This window comes from Callorhinus ursinus, unplaced genomic scaffold (genome assembly GCF_003265705.2).
Source record: "Callorhinus ursinus isolate GAN/ISIS: 27379988/994484 unplaced genomic scaffold, GSC_fseal_2.0 scaffold29, whole genome shotgun sequence".
Classification (NCBI taxonomy): domain Eukaryota; kingdom Metazoa; phylum Chordata; class Mammalia; order Carnivora; family Otariidae; genus Callorhinus; species Callorhinus ursinus.
The window spans coordinates 3,229,274-3,247,618 of record NW_027397091.1 but is presented as its reverse complement, the minus strand read 5'-3'; the positions used below and the strand labels follow the sequence as shown (position 1 = coordinate 3,247,618).

Here is an 18,345-nt window from a genome sequence, read left to right as displayed (position 1 = left end):
CACCTGTCAGGCTAGCATTTAGTGCATTGCTGTGTTTTGCCTTCCCTTATCCAGTGAGTAAATCCCTATTTGTCTTGGGCCCTTGAATCCTCTTTATTAGGAAGTGATTTTGTTCTCTGCTGTGCTGCAATAGAGAAAAAGGAGAGACGCGTCTACTGCAATGTGTTAAGCATTTCTTAGTAACTTGTATCAAGATGTGGTAACAAAGGGTTATAATGGCAATACCTTAAATATATTTGCCATAATACAAGCTTAGTTTTGGATTGTTTCTTAGGTTGAGGTCCCCCAGAAGCCGACCCTGAAATAAGAAGTTGAGGACAAGCAGTTTATTTGGGAGGTGATTCCAGGAAACACCAGTTGAGGTTACCAGTAGGACGTGGGACAGGGAGATAAAGCCAGCCTAGAAAGGGTATATTACCAAGCGGCTCACTGCTGTGGCCCCTGGGGCTCAATCCCTTGGGAGGCACCATTGGTGAGGAATGAGATGACGGGTAAAAGAAGAGGACATTTTCCACCTGTCTTGCCATAGGAAGCTAGCTGTGGGGTTGATAATGGTAGCAGCCAACATTTCCTGCACCATGCCATATGCCAGGCACTATTCTAAGTGTTTTGCATACTCCTCTCATCCTCGTAACGACCTAGTAAGGCAGGTATCCTTATTTTACTGATGAACCTGAGGTCCAGAGAGGGAAAGTAACTTGTCCGAAGTCATACAGCTACTTAAGAGTCAGAGCCCTGTCTTCTTACACAGTAGAAATCAGACAGGCCCTAAAGACTCAGGGATCTGTCTGGACCAGCCCACATGTTACGATTCCCAGTCCAGAGTTCTTCCCATTATCCAGGCTCTCTCCTCCTTTACCCTGAAAAATGACCCATGACTGGCTACTCCCAGAGCTTTCCAGATAATAGGATTTAAAAAGTAAATGTCGACTGCCTTCGGCTTGGGTCAGGATCCTGGAGTCCCGGGATCGAGTCCCGCGTCGGGCTCCCTGCTTAGTGGGGAGTCTGCTTCTCGTTCTGACCCTCTTCCCTCTTGTGCTCTCTATCTCTCATTCTCTCTCTCTCAAATAAATAAATAAAATCTTTAAAAAAAATAAAATAAAAAAATAAAAAGTAAATGTCTTTGGTCATTTTTGAAATCGTTTCTTCAAGCCTATTTAATCATCTTTCTTTACCCTGAGGGAACAGATGTCTTTTCCTGTACTCTTTCACTTTATATCGTGGACGTTCTTTTACTTCAAAGTTTTGCTTTTTTTATTTTCCCTCTTCTGCATCCAAAGACCAACAAATCCTAGTGCTATCTTTTAAAAATTTAAAGAATGGATTTGAAAATCACACTCCTCCCTGTTAGCCCAAAGGAAGCTAAGAACATGAAACTTTGGTTTCAGATGAATCTTTTATTATTTCAAACTAAGACAAACGTATTTTTTTTTCAAGGATGACAGCACATTGTCACAAGCATGTTAATATTTCTATTTTGCAAGAAAGGATATGCTACAAGTCATGCTATTCATATTTTCAATAGCATTCTGGCAAAAATTAAAGCATTTCCAATTGTGTCAAACATTGAATGAACAGTAACTTCTACTTTCTGCTTTGGGTAAATAAATGGTCTCTTTCAGTGAAGCGGTGGAAAATAGATAATGTGAGGGCTGCTCCTTAAAACTGCCCTTTGCTCCGACGGCCATCAGCCCCTTTGGTTACCACTGAACTTCTCAGCTATTTTCTGTAGTTCCAGATCCATCGCAGCTAGGTTCTCAAGTTCCTTTTCCTAGAAAATACAGAAAAGTGGAGGCATGAGGTCCCAGATCGATTAATTTTATTGTGGTTTGAGGGAGTATGAACAGGAGGGAATCTTTGATATGTTAGAGGCCATATGAGACACCCTACATCAGTGGTTCTCAAAGCGTGGTCCCCTGACCAGAAGCATCAGCATCACCAAGGAACTTACCAGAAATGCAGATTCTTGGGCCCCACCCAGGACCTACTCAATCAGAAACTCTGAAGGCTAGGAATCTCTTGAGATTCTGACACACATTCCAGTTTGAGAAACACCAACCAACATAATTCAGTATCAGGAAAAAAATCATTGTTTAGGCAGGTACGGTTCTGATAATGTTAACTATCTGAGATGTAAACTAATTTTTATAGTCCAGTAGCTGATAAGGATCGATTAAAGCAACTAATTTCTATATCATCTGTTCCTTCTTACCCTGGGAAATAGCGATGAAAAGTTAAATGACCAAGAAGACACCAAAAGAGGGGTTGTCAGCCTTGGCTGAACACTGAAACCACATGGAAGCTTGGAAAAATCCTGATGCCCAAGTAGCACCCAGCACCAAATAGACAGAATCCCTGGGGGTGAATCCCAAACATCAGTAAATACTCAAGCCCTCCAGGTGATTCCAACATACAGCCGAGGTTGAGAAGCACTGCAGTAGGGTAAGTGGGCAAGGTTATGGACAACAGAAACCCAGAGGTTGTCGCCACGCTCTTACTGGGGGTACATCCTCATGGCAATTAATTCCCACCAGTTTCTCCACATTACTTTCAGAGAGTCTTGAAGATATTAACATTGACCATCTTAATTTTCAACAAAAGCCCCACACTCTACCTCTTCCTCTGTCAGAACTCCCTGGCCAGCCCTGTCCTTTTCATTCTCTGCTGCATGGCGTGGGCTCATCTGCTCCTCAGAGTCATAGAAGTCTGGAAATTCGGCTGACTTCTTCCTGTAGTGAAGGAGCTGGTCTAGTTCAGCCACTCGGTCATACTGCCTTTTCAGATCCAGTTTGGGGGAGAGATTTCTCTTCTCATATCCCCAATTCACATCCTCCTCGAGGGGCTTTTTCTCCCACAAGTCATAGTTATATTCTGGGAAGAAATTCTTCTCATTCAAGGTCAGCCCATTTTCCTCTTCCCCCTCAAGAAAATTGTCATCCATGTTGTCTTTTCTCTCAAAATGGCTGCTCTTCCACTGGGAAGGGTCATAGTATGGGTTGAGCAGCTCCCCTAATCTCTTCCTCTTGTCAGTGGTGTAATGGGGAGCATACTGTTTGCCTTGAAGCCTGGCTTCCTCCCTGCTCTCTGTAGCATCTTCCAGGTCCTCCTGCTGCTGCCACTTCCCTGGGGCTTCTTCCTCACCCCTTTCCTCACCATAGTTGAGGTAATTTCTGTCCTCTTTCCACTCACCTTGTGAGTGCCTCCTTGCCTTGTCCATCTGGCTTTCTTGGACACGGTGGTGTCCTTCACCCAAGAACTGTTTTTCTTCTTTGTTGTCTAGAATGGAATATGCACCTGGTTTCCCTCCCCTGGCTCTGTGGTGGTACCCCCCTTCATGGCCCCTCTCTTCCTCACTTTCTTCATTATATCCCTGTGCTGTGTTGTCAAGCTCTGAGCTGGGGCGATTTCTCTTGTCCTCCTCCCAGCTCTCCTCACTGGGAGGTCTCGGAGCCCTGTACTCCTCACTTCCTCTGCCCCCATATCGTCCCTGCTCCAGGTCCTTGGGAGCCTGGACAGCCTGGTAACTCCTCACTTCTTCCCCATATTCGGGTTCTTCCTCTGAAGCCCTATAGTGGGCTGTATGGTGGTCCCTCTTTTCCCCTAAACCGACCATGCCCACATTTGACTCCTCAGATTCCTCACGGAGGTGTCCCCTTTCCTCAGAGGGAGGCTTCCCTTCTTGAGAGGACCTGTCTGGCCTGGTCCTCCCATGGTGGTGTCTTGGCTTCCAACGTCGTTTGTCCACCTCACGGTCAGCATCTTCCTCACTTTCCTCAGATTCTTCCTGACTCCCAACTTGGCTTTTAGACTCTTGAGCGTGTTTCTCCTGGCTTCTTATATCCTCTCCACTCTCCTGGCTGCTCCTCTCCCGGCTGTGTGTCTTCTCCTGGGGGGGCCCAGCAGAGTGCAGACCATAACTGGCCTTTAACTCCTCTTTTTTCTTAGCTGTAGCCTGGTTTCTTTTGTTGAGAAAGGCATTTTGTGTCTCTTCTAGCTCTTCCAGGTTTTTCTCTTCACTGCCATCTCTCCCACGCTCCCTTTTCTGATATTTCTCCCCCTCCTCTTCCTTCCTGTCCTCTTCCTCGGTTTTCTCAAAATGGCGTGTCTTTGCTTCTTTGGAGACTTGGCTGTCAGAGGAGTAGAGGTCTCCTTGGGGTTCGCTTGCTCCTTCTCGGCTGTGCCCCCCTCCCTCTGTGTCTGCCACTGTCGGGCCTTGGGTGTCCTCCTCTCCTGGGACTTCCTCCCTACCAGAAGGCCTGTGGGCTTCGGAGGCATCAGCTGGGTCTCTTAATCTTACTTCAAACCGTGTGTTTTCATTTTCACTTTTCTCTTCATCTTTGACCTCTTTTCTACCTATAATGGAAATAAAGAAGCATAAGTGTAACTTCAGAATTGCTTGGGGTTCAACAAGCACCAGCCTCAGTGATACAACAAAACCAAAGGACCCGAAAAATTACTTGGATAATTTTTTAAGTTAATAAAAAGTATACTCAGATTCCTTTTAAAAGAAAATGGTATGAAAGCTCCTTGGCTGTGTTTAACTCTAATAAAAAACTCTATTTTTACTTTTTTCATAACACCCAGCCAGCATTTCTCATTGGTACTATTTTCTTTTAAAGATTTTATTTATTTGAGAGAGAGAATGAGAGAGCGCACAGCAGGGGGGAGGGGCAAAGGGAGAGGGAGAAGCAGACTCCCCGCTGAGCAGAGAGCCCGAAGTGGGGCTCGATCCCAGGACCCTGGGATCATGACCTGAGCCGAAGGCAGATGCTTAACCGACTGAGCCACCCAGATGCCCCTCTCATTGGTACTATTAATGATCAAATTAAAATCCAAATAGAGATTTGTGAAATGCTGGAATTTAGAACCAGAAGAAACCTTAGAATTCATCTAATTCAATCTCCCCTTTTTGCAAAGACATTGAGACTCAGAGAGGTACAATTAGGGACCCTTCTTTCCACATTTGCTCTAAGTAAGGATTAAAAAATTAGCATTATGTAAATACCTCTAACTAGAATCCAGCTAAATAAAGTTAAATAGCCAAAATGGGAAGTATCAGGATTCAAAGGAGGATTTAAAATTTTAAATTATTAGTTTATCAGCCTTTTTAATCCAGTCAGCTGTGTAGACTCAATGTAGCAATAAGTGACAATACAACTTAGTAGCCAGTGATAAGAAGGGTGTATATTTCTTCCCTGAGAAAACTGCCCAGCAGTAGAAAGAACCATTTCTTCCATCACTCAGATCCCATCTGCCCAACATATCCTCAGATGTTGAAGATGAAGATCAGTATACTGAGTTATTTTTGTGTTTCATTAGTCAACAGTAAATGGTATAACTGATATTTTAATTGAATGTGTCCTCTCCTATCTTTTCCAAATGTCAATAGCTCCTTTACTAAATCCTCCTTAATTCAAGGGCATTTCATGAAAGGAGATATGCAGCTAGCATTGTCTGATTGTTAGCTGGAAGGGCTTGGATTTCAACTTACGTCACTGAGTTCAGATAGAATTCCTGAAGCCAAGGCCTCTCATAGCTCTGAGTCCAGATCTGCACTGTCTGTTGTGGGAGCCACTTGAAATGTGGCTGGTCCAAACTGAGATGAGCTATAAGTCTAAGATACCCACCAGATTTTGAAGACTTTGTATGAAAAAAAAATGCAAAATATCTCAATTTTTCATATTGATTATATATTGAAATATTTTGGGTGTAATGGATAATATATATTATAAATATTTTGGGTGTGGGGGCACGTGACTGGCTCAGTCAGAGGAGCATGCGACTCTTGATCTTGGGGTTGTGAGTTCAAGCCCCACATTGGATGTAGAGATTACTTAAAAAAAAAAAGATAAACTTTATAAATAAATACATAAATAAATCTATTGGATGTGTAAATAGTATATATTGAATAAAATACACTGAATAAAAATAAAATATATTAAAATTAATTTCTCCTCTCTCTTTTTACTTTTTTAATGTGGCCACTAAGAAATTTGAAGTTATATTTGTGGTTCACAATATATTTCTACTGAATGGCACTGATGAGTCATTTTGAACTGAACATTTGCAAAATGAAAAAAATTGGTCATTGTAAAAATGTCCATAAAATAGTGGATGGTCGGTACCTCTCTCCTTAAAGTGTAGCCTGGCATGATAACATCGTCATGTTTTGTGAATCAACTGAAATGTCTCTGACCTTTCATACCGAGACACCTGAGAGCCAGTCCCTCCCCAATGATTTTGTCTTTTAAGAGCCAGTGCAGTATTGAAGCAGGTGGGGCCGTCCAGGTAGGCACAGGTGAGCAAGGAGGCTTTGGGCGGATACTGACATCATTCTGAGAGTGAGTTGACATAGCCCTAATCAGACAAGATCTCAGCTTTCCAGGGTGGGGGCTGTGTCACCCCTTTCCTACTGCCTACTGGTCAGGAACAGAATATTTATTTTTTCCCAGTTAAGTCTGTGCTCCCTGTAGCAGCTTGTGCCTTAGTCTTAGAACTTCCTCCTAAATTTAGCTTTAAGTCCCCGCAGGTGAGATCAGAGGAGGACTGTGATTAGCAGCACATAGTCATTGTCAATCTGATAAACCAAGGTGTGAAGCTCATCCTTACTTTCAAGTAAAAAAGGGGGAAATGTACCTTCTATCCTTAAGTCTCTGTTGCAAGGATGACCAGATTAACCTGGACAAACAGATTCTTTTATCTATTAAGAAGCTGGGCTATGTATTCCCTAAGGTCTCTTCAAGCTATAAAACAATGATTCTCCTCTATTCCCCTAAGTGCTCATTCACTCAACAAGTGTGTGCTTGCTCCACAGACACTGCACAGAATGGGGAGTGGAAATGGACATGGGCTAGGGGCAGGAGGGAGATTTCATCCATCCAGCTGGCTGAAAAGCTCCACCAGTCTTCTGATCAGTTTAAGACACATCCGCAGGAGAGAAAACTAGAATTGAGCAGAAGCCACAAAATGGTAACCCAGAGGTGAGTTCTGGTTGGCCTCAATAGCATTTTTAGTCATTTCAAATTGAGGCAATACTTAAATACCAGGGGATGTTGCTTACAAATCCAAATTTTAACTTCTTTTGAAAAATCCAAATCTGATAACAAAGTCTGTATTTCTCCACCAGTAGGGTTGGAAGTGAGAAATATCTGCCCCCCCCCCCCCCCAAAGGGACATGTATCCTCCAGTTTGTGAGTCACTTCTTACCTGCCTCACGCCCTATGCTGTCTGTCTGGGCCTTGGCTGCTGAGTCTGCAACCAGGAGGATCTCTTAAACCCTCCTGATCTCAGCATTGTATAGTTCTCTGGGTAGAGTGTCACCAGGGTCCTTCCTGAGAGACAAGAGTCATTTGATTTTAACCAGTTTCCCTGGGTCTCTCTCAACAGACATCAAAAGACCCCAAGGCACAGTCTGTGTTAAGCAGAGGCTAGAATCACTATGGCCACAACCTAAAGGCTGAGTCTGATCTTGGCAGGCAAGCAGAGCCCTACATCAACAGCTCTTCCTAAGCAATCACAGTTCTTTGATGACCTAGTATGGCAGACCCCACACTTCTCCATCCATCCAGTAAACGAGGGAAGGGGAAGGGAGATAGTGAGACAGGTTTGCCCAGAGGAGCTGCCTTTAGTTTCTGCCTGAAGACTCATTCTGTCTGTATTTATTCCCTGTAATGGCTGGAAAAGAAATTTGGGGAGAAATTCAGAAAGACATATGTATGCTGGGATTGGTAGGGAAGCTTCCTCCCACTGTTCATGGGGCCTGTAGAGGCTCAGGTCCCCACATCTGTGATTACCCTGAAGCCCCCAACGGTGGATTGAGTCCTGCCAGGTTACTCTTTTGGTCAATTGCCAATACTTGTTTTTACCATTTTATGCATGAGGGCTCATGTGCGGCAATAGCAAGAGAGTATTATCTTGCAATGGGAGATTTTGGAGGTGACAGGAAAAACAAATCCACTATTCCCAGCCTAACTAAAAATTTTAAAAGCAGAGAAGTTGTTGAAGAGAACAGTGGTTTTTGGATTTGACTGAATCAGGTTAACTTCATGCATAAGAGAGACGGCATAGTTTTTGGAAAAACTGATCTTTCAATGTCAACTCCCAGTGGATATTGCTTGCATTTCTGTTCAAATTTTATCTTCAACAGAAGTTGATTGTATAGAGAACACATCCCACTTTAGATTCAGAAGGTCACTGCTCTGACTCACCGGCTGCTCCTCTTGTACCCTCCCCCTTCCTGTTCTCCACCATTTGGTAGTACCTCCCATTCTAATCAGCTCTAAATTAAAATGGCCTGAACAGGGGCGCCTGGGGGGCTCTGTTGTTAAGCGTCTGCCTTCGGCTCAGGTCATGATCCCAGAGTCCTGGGAATCGAGCCCCCGCATCGGTCTCCCTGCTCGGCAAGAAGCCTGCTTCTCCCTCTCCCACTCCCCCTGCATATGTTCCTGCTCTCGCTGTGTCTCTCTCTCTGTCAAGTAAATAAATAAAATCTTTAATAAATAAATACAATGGCCTGAATAATCTGTCATGTAAAGAGGCCAGAAGTTTCCAAGTCATCCTTCAAGCTTCTAACTTCTCGCTGTCAGAAGAGCAGAAGGCAAAGAGTAATTTTAAGATCTCCTATCCTTTCATCTTCCAGCATTCCCAGAACACTTAACTCCTGCAACCTAATCACAAACGAGCACTCCCCACACTTCCCTCCACCCAAGTGAAAGCCTGTTCTAAAAATCCAAACTCTGGAACTAAGGAATTTAAGAACTGATAGCTATCTCAAAGGCTGTCATTGAGTCCAACTCCCTCATTTTACTTTGAGAAAACAAGCGCAGAAAGGCAAGAGGTCCTTCCCCGTGGCCACACAGCTATGAAGTGGCAGAGTGGGACTAGAAGCCATTATCGTCTATCTCCCCAGATCCTAGTCTAGTCTGCACTCTTCCCATTACATTATGCCCTCCCCTGCGCCCTTTCATTTGGAGGTAAAGTGGAAGGTGTAGTGGAGGGAGTGGGAGAAAGGATCACTTGAGGGACAAAGATCTCCTGCAGTGTGGGACACTTACTCTTTTTCAGGACCTGGCGACACTCTGGGGTGATGGGTGGAGTGTTGGACTTCGACAAGGCATTTGAGAGGACCTCGATGATGCAGCGAGTCACCTGGGGGTGGGGGGAAACCCAAGAGCACGTTGGCAAAAGCTGGTGTCACTGGGATGAGGGACTAACTCAACCCAGAGCGGCTGTAGCAAGAGGCTTGGCTCTGTGGCCTATACTGGTGTGGGATCCTTGGGGCAGAAATGCAGATTTACAGGACCATAGTGAAATCTCAGGCTTCTCCACAGAACAGTGCAAAACAGCATTGGGTCAAGATTATATAAGAGAAGGGAAATAAACACCCATTTCTTGCAGGTTTGAAAAGGAAAATGGTGATGACAGCTGTCCTCCAGGACACTAAAGACGTCCAGGAAGGAAATGAGCACCCAGGGCAGGAGGGACATTCTCTGCCCCCGTCCCCTTAGGGATGAAAACCTAGCTTTGTAAGACTATGTTGTAGGTTTCCTGTTGCTGTCATTTGTTTTTGTTCGGTTTGGTTTAATATGATAAGGAGTGGGAGAACCTAGAGTCTAGATAAAAGTCTAGATTCTAGACTTCCAATTCAACTTACCATTTCTTCATTGTGGTTCCTGTTATCCACTGGCACAGAACTGACTGCTTTGAAGGAGAAAAATAAATGGGAAGACTTTAGTTGATTTTTGGGAGCTGTGTGACCCCAAACTCACAAAATCACCTCCACCCCCTGCACGTTATATGGAAAGAGGGGCAAAGTCACAGCTGAGCAGAATGGAGATAGTTGAAGAAGATTGGTCCAGGAGCCATTATTGCCCCAGTGCTCGCTCTCTCTCTCTCTCTCTCTCTCTCACACACACACACACACACACACACATACACACACAGCTGTTGTCCCTAGCAATGTCTTAAACGTGATTTGGAAATGAATACTGTCTAATATGCAGTGTAATTCAAATCCACACCACAAAGACAGCTTCTGAGATACTGGCAATGTTCAGTTTCTTTCTTTTTCTTTTTTTTTTTTTTAAGATTTATTTATTTGAGAGCGAGAGAGGGAACAAGTGGGGGAGGGGTAGAAGGAGAGGGAGAGAATCTCAAGCAGACTCCCCGCTAAGCATGGAGCCCAAAGCGTGGCTGGGTCCTATGACCCTGAGATCATGACCTGAGCCAAAACCAAGAGTTGAACCCTCAACCAACTGATCCACCCAGGTGCCCTGGCAGCGTTGTTTCTTGATCAGGGTACTGATTACACAGATGTGCTCAATGAGTGAAAAATTCATTAAGCTGTATACTATGATCTGTGCAGTTTTCTAAATGTAAATAAAAAGTTTAAAACCTAGTTTAAATGAAACCAGGGTACCTTCCTCAACTCTTCTGCCTACCCAAAATGGGTAAAGATTTGTGATTCCCTCTACCTATTCCTGTCCCCAAGAAAATATCCCTCCCAAAACTCACTTTATTTTTGAAGACATGATTGTGATTATCGTATATCACTTAACCTCATTTTTACCCCCAGTCCTTTGCCTGAACAAGGTTGCTTACGCATCTCTAACAGAGTTGCATTTCCCTTTCCCCACATTGTCTGCAGCCATGTGTAAAGAGCAGGGGAGTGATCTCATTCTACTAGTACAGCATCAAGTCTGTAATATCATGTACAAATGGTGTTTAACAGCTGGCTAATGAGGATATTTTAAAAGAATAAATTTTAATTTATTCAAATTAAATTTCACGAGGCTCTGCTTGTTTTAAACCAGCAATTCAAATGCCTTTGTCTTCTTAGGAGATGTTTCAGGTGCTTTTAATTTTCCAAAGCCATTTTTTTCTTTCAAAGCTGCTTTGATTCTTTCATCTTTCACTTTGACTTTGTTCTGTCTAAGCCCTTTCCATTGGAGAAGCTAAAGCATTTACATGTAGGCCCATCTCCACAGTTCTCCTGGCATTCCCTGAAGTAGACAATTGCTATTATAGCTGAAGAAGCTCAGTGCAGAAAATTCTTCTAGATCCCTGAGCAAGAGAAGAGCTAGCTGGAGCAAGAGCAAAACTCTCAGACATCAGAGATGAAAGCTACTCAAATGCAGTTTATTTTTAACCAGCAACCTGACCTCTCCTCACAAAATATTTGCTCTCCAAGCCTTCTTAACTGCCTGCCTCTAACCAATTACAGATCATAGGGCTCAATCTTGAAATAAAACACCTATTTCATGTATTCACCTTACTGAATTTTCCTTTTTAAAGCATGGCCTGGGATCTACTTCAATTGTTTCAAGAAGCCCAAAGCTATCCAGCATGATGAAATCATGTGTAAACTGTTTGAGAAGTGGTTAACAAGGTAAGAAGACCCCACGATCTTCCTGAAATTTAGTTCAAACAAGATCCAGATGGCCTGCCTTTGGCACCCAGGGTCCAGTATGCTGGGCCATTATTTTATCCCCCAAATGGCTATTATTTGGAAACATTCCCACTCTGGCACTTATTCTTTGCACCTGAATCTGTAAAATTCTGTGGAAAGAAATAACTGAGAGAATTACTCCTCTAATAAGCTAGAAGGTGCCTTTTTAAAATCTAGCTTTACTAAAACCTTTGTAATGCAGTTTCTTGCTAATAACTTACCCCCCCCACAAATGTAAAGTAGGTACTTTTATTAACTACTGACATTGCCTAACTATTAACAGTTATCAGATCTGGGCGGAGATTTCTTTTTTTTTAATTTTTAAATTTTTTTTTTATTTATTTGTCAGAAAGAGAGAGAGCACACAAGCACAAGCAGGGGAAGTGGCAGACAGAGGAGCAAGAGAGGAGCCTGATGTGGGACTCAATCCCAGGACTCTGGGGTCATGACCTGAGCAGAAGGCAGATGCTTAACCGACTGAGCCACCCAGGCGTTCTGAGAAATATTTTCTTTATCACTCTAAACAATTTATAGCTCATGTTTGTTATTGCAGGACAGTCCTGTTTCTCTGACTGACGCTCTTCAGACCTGTTTTTGATAGAAAGGAGCTGAGGTCTCCTTATAAAAGTGCATTACGCATCTTAGTGAGACACCGAAGTTCCCCTGTATTTCTTCCAATAGAATCTGTGACAGCAAAGTAATAACCAAAGACACGTTGATTCCCCTAAAGTAGCTTAACTTATTTTTGTATAAATTAAGATTCAGAAGGCACCAAAGAAAACCCAAAGATTATGATAAAAGTGAAATAGTCAGATGGTAGAAAATCTTCAAATTATATTGTATGATAAACCTGAGAAAAACTTCCAGAATATTATATATCACAAGACTATCAAACTAAGATTTGATTCTAGAATAAAAATGCAGCTATAGTTTAAAAAGTTAAACTACTCATCTGAATGCAGAAACTATTTTACCCAGTATAATATGGATATCACAGAGCTACTTCACTCATACTAATTTTTCAGAGTGCCCAGTAGCTACTGTAGAAAGGTATGGATCTCCCTTCAGAAGCTCTTAAGGGTAGGAAATGAACCAGATGTTTTCCTGAGGTTTTCTTCAGCCTGTGATTTTGCTAAATAGCAAACTTTGCTTGAAGGCTACCATGTTTCATTTCCAGGCATTTGTGGAGGGTGGGAATGGGAAATGACTGCTAACAGGCATAGGTGTTTCTTTCTGGGGTAACGGAAAACTTCTGACATTTGATAATGATTACAGAATCTGTGAATATACTAAATTATGCACTTAGTGTGCATTTTATGGTGTGTGAATTATTGCTTAATAATTTTTTAAAGACTATAATGTCTCAAAAAATAATGTCTCTAATTTAGCCAATATTAAAATATGAACCCTTCTTAAAATATTCTCTTGCATAAAGGAGCTATAAATATTTTACCACTATAGTAAAATAAGTCTCACAATGACACTGTTTTGTAGTCTAAAGCACAATGTATAGCATAGCTATGTAGCATTTTAAGCAGTTTCTTTCTGAAAATATTTTTGACTGGAAAAGACTCTAAATATTCATTTAGTTTTCTTTTAAATTAAGAACATTTATGGGCAATTTAGAAGAGTGACAAGAATGTTAGAAAATTCTGGGAGCCTCTGGGTGGCTCCGTCGTTAAACGATCCCAGGGTCCTGGGATTGAGCCCTGAGTCGGGCTCCCTGCTCCGCAGGAGGCCTGCTTCTCCCTCTCCCACTCCCCCTGCTTGTATTCCCTCTCCTGCTGTGTCTCTCTCTGTCAAATAAATAAATAAGATCTTTTTAAAAAATGTTAGAAAATTCTGAATGTGGGTAGCTTGCAATAAAATAAATTACCATTGGTTTTCTTTTTGTATCTTTATATTTGGGATCCAGCAATTGCTGTCAATGAAAACTTGATATTCCTGGTTGGCAGTACCTCAATTCCAGTTAGGGATCTCAATCTCAGATAAGAACAATATCCTATGAGGTTATTAAAACAGTAACAAAACCTCCAGTTCAATCTGGTGGTAGCATATTTACTTCCCAATGGTCTAGTGATTTTACTTCAACACACACTCACACACACACACACACACACACACACACACACACACACACTTTTCCAAATCTCCAGAGACCATTTCTTCAAGATTCATAGTAGTTTGAAAGATTAATCCTACAGCCTTCCACACATAAAGAGACACTGTTAAATATCTACTACTTAAAATTTCATTCTCCCAAATTGACTAAAATGATGTTTGTTTTTTTTGTTTGTTTTGTTTTGTTTTTACTTCTTCAAGGATATCTTTGTGGTTGTTTTATAATTGTTATTTTCCTGGAGTACAAAAGTCAAAATATCTACTGCAGTTTCCATTCATAACTTAAAAATGGATGAATTTGGGTATGAAATTACCTCTCCCCAGAAATGGAACTATAAAATACAAAAAAAAATTACATACATATACGTAAAGACACACATATAGAGGAACATGTTAAGAAAAAGATATGATATCTTATATACATATAAGACTTATTTTCATCTCATCATGTTTAAATAATAATGATAATAAAGGAAATTATGCAGGTGCCAACTAATATCATAATACATGTACTCTTGTGTCTCCATAGTTCTCTGGCTTTAAAAAAACCAAACGAATACTTAATTCCAGTTACATATTAAGATTTTAGCAGCATCTCTCTAGATAGGTAGAGAGAGCATGACATTTTAGAAGTGAGCACAAAATGTGGGGTTTCCTTGGAGGCGCAGGCACGTTTTTCTCTACAGGAAAACTCAGATATGAAAAGACTGAGACTCTTCTGGTTGGGCTAGGAAGCCCTCTGGCTTTTTCCAAGTCAGACGATGAAGCAGGGAGTTTCAGAAATTAAGAATCTCAAGCAAGAAGGAGAAACCTTCCACTCAACCCTTCCTCTCCTCCAGTATCTACAAGCCAAGGTTCCCCAGCGGCCAGGAACACCGAGGCCAGCGCTGTCCGCGGTGCTGAACAGCCGGCCGAGCCCACTCACCGGCCACCACCGCCGCTCCTAGGAGGCCGAGAAACACCGCCGGCTGCATGGCTCCGCTCGGCCGAATCTGCACGGAGAAGAGGATGGCGGCTGGACAGGTGAGTGAGATGCGGGCAGAAGGCGAGATAAAGATGCTCCGGGAAAGCAGCTGTGTGTCCAGGTCCCCGCGGTGTGGCGCGGTTGGCGCAGGCCCCGCTCTTTTAAAGGGCAAGCCGGGCCGCAGGGCCAGGAGGGGTGGGAACCCAGGAGGCGGCGCCCCCTCGCTCAGCCCTGACGTCACGAGTCCCCCCTTCCCCACCCCACCCCCGCCCCCGGGCCGCGGCGCAGGTAGGAGGAAATTTAAGCGAGTCCAGTCTCCTGGGCGCTTGGGGTCTGGAGCAGGAGTGGGCAGTAAGGCGGACGTAGGAATGAAGGGGTGAGGGAAGGTAGTGCAAATCTAACGCTAGGGGAGAGACGGAGGCCCCTCTTAGATTGCCCAAAGCTTGTTCCTCATCTCACTCCACCCCACCTCCAAACCTGAAAACGTGTTGGAGGTTGCGTATTTTGTGCGGTTTTGTTGAAAGTACATCTAGGACTAAGGCTGGTTTGTGTCTTCACTATCTAGCCGAGAATAAGACTCCTTCTAACTAAAGAGGACTAAACGGTGGGGGGACATGGAAAAAGCAATGATGGCTTTAAAAATAAAAGGTGCAGCTGGAGAATATGGAGTCTGCTGTTCCTTCAAATTTTTAGTCTTAAATTCGTCTACCTACCTACCTACCTATGTACTATTCGAGATTTTCTTTCTCTCTCTGAACACAACATATACATGTGGTAAACAATTTTTAAGCCAGATGGTACAAAAGGGTTTACTATAAATGTCTCCCTTCTACTTCTATTTCCTCAAGTTCTCTAATTACCCTTTGCAGAGTCTATACTACTTAACCACTTTCTGTTGTTTAGGCTTAATTTATTTTGAAACATACATAGCTGCATCTTCTTTTGAATGGCTGCTCTGTTATTACACTGACTGTATTAACTAGAATTTATTTAACCAGTCCGCTTTGTGATAGGCATTTATTTAGGTTGTTACCCTTTGGCCTTTAATTACTCCTTTATAACAGAGCCCTAGTGTCAGGTAATGGAATAACCTGCTTGTAGAATCTAGTACATCACATAAGCACTGTGCATCCTGTCTTGCTTTAAAATTGAAATAGGAAGATATTTCGTTATGTGTGAGAGGAAGGTGAAAACATCTTCCAGGATATTTTTAATGTGAGTTCTCTCAGTCTGATGAGGAATCAGGAAAAAAAAGCAGGCAAGTCTCTACACCAAAGAGAAACCATCCAGAATCTTCTCTCATAACATAGGTTTTGGGGAATAGAGTGAAACTTCATTTGGGGTCTTTTTTAGGAAAGGCAGATATCTTCATGCACAGCTAAACAGAAGTTTCAGTGTCTTTTTCCTGAAAATCAATGAGGCTCAAATCCTTATGCATACACTACATCTTTTTAAAGAGGCTGGGAATTATTTCACCAAGACCATGGCCACAGAATATTTAAAAGAATAGTCTTGAAAAGGATATCAGTGGGACAACTGGTAAAATTTGAACAAGATCTGTAGATTACATAATAAATATTGTATCAATGTTAATTTCCCGATCTTGAGAATTGTACTGTGATTATGTAAGAGAATATCTTTGTTTTTAGGAAATGCACGTTGAAGTAGCTAGAGATAAAAGGGTGTCATATGTACAACTTACCCCCAAATGTTTTAGAAGAAAATAGAGATAGAGTTAGAGAGAGGAAAAGAGGGAATATTAAAGCAAACAGGGCAACATTTGGGAAACTGGGGTGAAAGGTATATGGGAATTTTTAATACTATTTTGGATTTTTCTAAAATCTGATATTATTTTAAAACAAACAGAAAAGAACGTTCTTGGCACAAGAGAATCTGTATAAAACCTCTGGAAAGAAGTGGGTACAGAAAAGAAGATGTTAAGGGAAGGCCGGCCCTTCCTTGGTTGCTGATCTGGGGGAAATTCTTGAACTATTTTTGCGGTTCCAACTGCTGTTTAAAATACACTGATTGCCAATAGTACTTAGAAATTGGCACCTTCCAGGAGCATCTACATTCCAATGTTTCAGCAATTTCCCTTTTGTCTTGCTCTCTTGTAAAGCACAGGGTTAAAAATGTTAATGTCATCTCGTGGCTTCGCAGACAGGACTTGGGCTGTGTTTATTACTCATCAAGAAAAGTCTTTTCATTATTGTGAATTGACCCACAGCCAGTTCCTATATACAGACAGACTTTTCTTCATTCTCATTATTTTACAAACTTTTTATTATTTTGCCTCTCGTACTTAGATCTCCATATACCAGGGGGGAAAAAAAAGCTTTTGGAAGGAGCATTTCCAGGGAATTATTTCAAAGCAGGATGACAGAGGAAAACCAATATTTTCCTTAGGAACCGGAGCTTAGAAGAAACCTGGCATGAGTTAAGGGTACAGTCACACTTTTTACCACACTGCCACTTCATTGTCCTGAGAATTTTTTATTGAAGTGACCATCCTTTCTCGCCTACTGTGTAGTGTCACTGAAAAAAAATAAAAAAACAATCCTAGAGTTCATATGTACATAGGTATGTTTCTAGACTCTTCCAGAATACTGATCTATTCTGTCTCATTGGTCTATTTTTTTATCCTTGGAGCAGTACCACACTTTCTCTACACCACAGCTTTTTAATAAGTCTTGATATCTGGTGAAAAAGGTCTTCCCATACTGTTTTACTTCTGGAGGGCATTGGTTATTCTTGGCCTTTGCATTTTCATATAAATTTTAGAATCAGTTGCCAATTGCCATGTGACACACCTGTTAGGATTTTTAGAAGAGTTGCTTTAAATCTATGGATCAATTTGGGAGCAGCTGACATCTTTACAATATTGGGCAGACTTAGCTTTTTGATTACTGATAATGTTTCGAATGTAATCTTATCTCAAGTAGTATAAAATACTATTATCCTAGGAAAAGAAGAGAAGCCATGAGGAAGAGCATTTGTCAGGAATGCTCTCAAAGAAAAATTAAGGAGGAAAACAGATCTCCTTTAGGAAGCAGGGTCTTGAAAAAAGCATGGTTTTGTACATGGCTCCTGAAATAGATTATCCATGAGGGTCCAGCCAGGAAAATGAAACCACTATAAGGAATTTAATAAAGGAAATAATACACAGGGATTAGAAAACCTGAAAGAGCAAATAGGGGAACAAGAGGAAGCGCAGAGATTAGTAAATGCAGGCAGCTGCTACACCCCTAGGGAATGGAAGGATAAAGAAATGTTGTGTCCTCACTGGAGCCCAGAAGCCTGAGCCACTTGGTAAGAGTGGGAAATTCCACAGGCTAGGAAGGTGGAATTTGGGGCCATGGAAGAAGGGTTGTCTGGTAAGAGCCGGAAACACAGAGGAGAATCAGCCACTGCTGCCAATGCAGCCTCCTCTTCCCAAGGAGAGAAAGGGGGGGAACTCTCTTGGCTTCTCTTTTCTTTCAGTGCCTGTGCCTCTTATTGGCTGAACATACCTGGGTATGACTGACAGGGAAGCCTGAGCAATATGGTTTGCAAGGAAGAGTCCCTCCAATGATACAGAACAGAGCAAAGAACCAGAAAGCAAACAAACGAATGGCATATAGGTCAAACTAACCCCCTAGCAATACAGGTACTGAATTGAGGTTTTCTCTCAAAACTCATTAATTAATTTCATTTACATATATAAATGCTTACTACGTGTCAAGCACTGTGGTACATGCATATTTGCCTACAACAAATTACATGGTCAATCCCAACATCAATGGTGAAAGGAAATATACTCCATCTACTCTAGCAG

At 42.1% G+C, this 18,345-nt stretch overlaps 1 protein-coding gene and 1 long non-coding RNA gene across 3 annotated transcripts; one reads left to right on the top strand and one right to left on the bottom strand.

The window, feature by feature from the left end:
• Positions 1-1,377: 1,377 nt before the first annotated feature.
• Positions 1,378-14,681, bottom strand: CHGB (chromogranin B). Of its 2 annotated transcripts, none has more exons than XM_025875987.2 (5): positions 14,493-14,681; positions 9,653-9,699; positions 9,054-9,147; positions 2,615-4,353; positions 1,378-1,771 (listed from the first exon to the last, which is right to left on the bottom strand). In XM_025875987.2, exons 1-5 carry the CDS (start codon positions 14,539-14,541, stop codon positions 1,688-1,690), a joined length of 2,013 nt encoding a protein of 670 aa, XP_025731772.1. In that variant the 5' UTR covers positions 14,542-14,681; the 3' UTR covers positions 1,378-1,687. The 2 variants fall into 2 exon arrangements, with proteins under 2 accessions (XP_025731772.1, XP_073734457.1); XM_073878356.1 differs by having other exon boundaries at positions 9,653-9,696.
• Positions 2,229-14,545, top strand: LOC112827686 (uncharacterized). Its single transcript, XR_003209299.2, has 4 exons — positions 2,229-2,442; positions 6,815-6,980; positions 11,293-11,386; positions 14,407-14,545. It is a non-coding gene; the product is annotated as an uncharacterized lncRNA (long non-coding RNA).
• Positions 14,682-18,345: the final 3,664 nt, after the last annotated feature.

Bases quoted from the DNA above. Each gene is read 5' to 3' on its own strand.
- CHGB (XM_025875987.2), bottom strand. From the start codon at position 14,541: ATGCAGCCGGCGGTGTTTCTCGGCCTCCTAGGAGCGGCGGTGGTGGCC. The intron at 9,700-14,492 runs GTGAGTGGGCTC...TCTCCTTCAAAG, and splicing joins AGGAGCGGCGGTGGTGGCCG to CAGTCAGTTCTGTGCCAGTG. The intron at 4,354-9,053 runs GTAAGTGTCCCA...TTTCCATTATAG, and splicing joins TCGCCAGGTCCTGAAAAAGA to GTAGAAAAGAGGTCAAAGAT.